General features: G+C 36.8%; 1 protein-coding gene across 1 annotated transcript in view; it reads right to left on the bottom strand.

The window, feature by feature from the left end:
• DYM (dymeclin) overlaps positions 1-3,003 on the bottom strand; it is a 490,131-nt gene that overhangs the window by 109,556 nt on the left and 377,572 nt on the right. Inside the window, exon 15 of the mRNA XM_042781387.1 lies at positions 466-648. Coding sequence (XP_042637321.1) covers positions 466-648 — 183 coding nt within the window. The remainder of the gene's footprint in view (positions 1-465; positions 649-3,003) is intronic.

The raw sequence follows: 3,003 nt of genomic DNA, 5'->3' as shown, positions 1-3,003 counted from the left end.
AAAAAAAAAAAAAAAAAAGAATCAGGAAATATTAAGGCAAGATGTACTTACAAACTGTTCATTAATTTTGAATTAATATGAAATATGGGAAAAAATTAAAAATGAGCAAAATGGGATAATGGCCAAATATACTTCAGGACATCTACAAATGATACAAAATTAAGATGCAAGATTTTCAAAAAGCTGATGATACCATGGAAAAATATGATCTACATAGTATTAAGTTAAAATGACAGAACATAGAACTGTACAGAAAAAAGTATGATCTCAATTCTAAGTATGTTTGTATACCACACACATACACTCACACAAAGAACGCAGCAACTGTTGTAGCAGAAAAGACAGTTAATGTTGAAAGAAGGGACTCTTATCGCTGTACTTCTTATCAAAGTTTGTTAAATTAAACTTTCTCTGCTTTAAAGTACTCAAAAAAGAATCATAATAATCATCTCTGTTCATACTTACCAGATCAATATTTTGCATTATGTCCTGAAAGGAAGGGTGAGTTCGAAATTGTTCAAAGAGATCTCGTTTGTAAAGCAGTGCATACACCAAGTTTGGGTTGTGATGAAGAGAATTTGTCAGGCAGGAATTGATGATCTCTAACATCATTCGAATCACTTCTTCGATGACATTTAGGTCTTGTGCCTTATAAAGAAAGCAAAACCCCACAGAAAATCAGCATTTTTATCCTTGAAATAGAAATATCAGAACAAAAGTAATTCTTTTAAAATTATAACAGCATTAGAAAGATTATCATTATTTCAGCATCTTTACAATTAGGTGTATTGGTTACTAAGGATGAGAGTTAAAATCTCTTGAACTCAGTGTACTGAGAATTAGGATATTTCAAATAATAAATTATAAATACATAGATGTCTATAATTCATGAAGTCCTTTTTTGTATGCTCCTGACTGTTTTGCTCTAAAACACTAGATTTCTTCAGTGAAAAGTGGTGGGAAAGCCTTCCTCATCTCAAGAAAAGTGCCTAAATCAGAATATTACCTTATTTCCCTAAACTGTCATTTCAATCACTATACTTATAGTGAAGTAAGTAGTCTATGGTTTTGTCTCTGTTTCCCCAGAGATAACAGATTTTCAAAAGCTGAACATAAAATAGTTATTAAGGCAGCAAAACTCAAAGTAGGCAATCAAAGGACTCTCTTAGCAGAAAGAACAACTGCAAGTGCCAAGGTAAATATAAGGTGTGGGTAAATATAATAGACTTTTTTCCTCCTCCTGAGCTTTCTAAACTACAAGTGATATTGAAAGCAAGTACTGTAACTAATGTGGTTCTCAATATGTAAGAAAATACCTAAGATAATGATAAACGGGGGGAGGTCAAGGGGCTTAAAGAAAGATAAGGTTTCTACACTTCACTACAATGTCCACACTAGAAGACTATGATAAATTATGTATGTATAATACCATGAACCATTAAAAATACACTAAGAGATATACTTAAAAATATCACAGATATATCGAAATGGAATTCTAAAATATGTTTAAGTAACCCACAGGAAGGCAGGGAAAAATAAAAACAAACCTCACAAAAACACAGGCAAATGAAAAAGACAGAACAGAAAATAAAACATCCTCATGCAAAAAAAAAAAAAAAATCTAGACAGAGTTTACATTCTTCACAAAAATTAACTCAAAATGGATTACAGACTTAAAGGCCGGTTTAAAGCAATACAACTGCTGGAAGACAAAAGACAATCTGGACGATCCCGAGTTTAACGACGTTCTAAAAAAACACCTTATAGCGGTTTAGATTTGTTATGTGCTGTCGAGTCAACCCTGACTCATAGAGACCCCTCCTTGGGTTTCCGAGGCAGTATCACTACGGAAGTAGGATTGCCCAACCTTCCTTCCGAGGAGTGGCTGGTGGCTTTGAACTGCCGGCCTTCTGCACAATGCCTAAGGCACTTGACTGCTAACCAGAAGGCTGACGGTTCAAACCCACCAGCCACTCCTCGGAAGGAAGGTTGGGCAATCCTACTTCCGTAGTGATACTGCCTCGGAAACCCAAGGAGGGGTCGCTATGAGTCGGGGCCGACTCGACGGCATATAACAACAACAACAAAAGCGGTTTAGATGAAAGTTTACACAGAAAATTAAGTTCTCATTTAACAATTCTTATTCACCTTGTTCCATGGTGATGGTGACACTTTTCACAATGTGTCAGCATTATCACCGGTTCCATTCCTTCTATTCTATTTCTGTTATCTAGCCTTCCTGCCTCTTTTTAGCAGGGCATCTTTGTTTTAGGGTAAATGTGGACATTTGGTCTCCAGCAGTTGATTAAGGGAGCACAGTGTGTAGGCTGATAAAAGCCAATCTGTTATTTGGATGAAAGGTGACCACCGGGAATGCCTTTAGCTCCAAGTTCAAAGGGTATTTTAAATAGGGTGACGGTCCCAGGGGCTTCTTTAATCTCTATTGATCTGGCCTTTTTAAGGACTTTGAGTTTTGTTCTACTTTTCTCCATTTTAAGGAGGACCTTCTATCATGTCCCTCATTAGAGAAGTCAGCAGTGGTAACCAGGCACCAACTACTTCTTCTGGTCTCGGGCTTGAAGAGGCTGTGGTTCCCTCAGGCCATTAGTCCTAGGGACTAATTTCTTTCTTGAGTCTTTGGTTTCCTTCACTCTCCTTTGCTCCAGATGGGAGAGAGAACAGTTGTATCTTAGATGGCCACTTACAAGCTTTTAAGACCCCAGATGCTACTCATCAAACTAGGATATAGAACATTATCTTTACAAACTATGTCTGTCAATTGACTGAGTGTTCCCATGAGACTATGGTCCCAAGCCTTCAAACCCAGTAAACCAATTCCATGAGGTGCTAGGTTATATCTTGGTAACTGTATGTAATTGTACTCTCTATGTGGTTTTATTCATAATATGAAATTTGGCCTTGGTGACAGAAATAATGCTGGAACTCGTATGGTAGAATTTTGCAAGACCAACGACTTGTTCATTGCAAACACCTTTTTTCAAC

Source organism: Orycteropus afer, unplaced genomic scaffold (assembly GCF_000298275.1).
Source record: "Orycteropus afer afer isolate SDZICR_OR568_19922 unplaced genomic scaffold, OryAfe1.0 scaffold00113, whole genome shotgun sequence".
NCBI classification, from domain to species: Eukaryota; Metazoa; Chordata; class Mammalia; order Tubulidentata; family Orycteropodidae; genus Orycteropus; species Orycteropus afer.
This window is presented reverse-complemented; position numbering and strand designations above follow the sequence as displayed.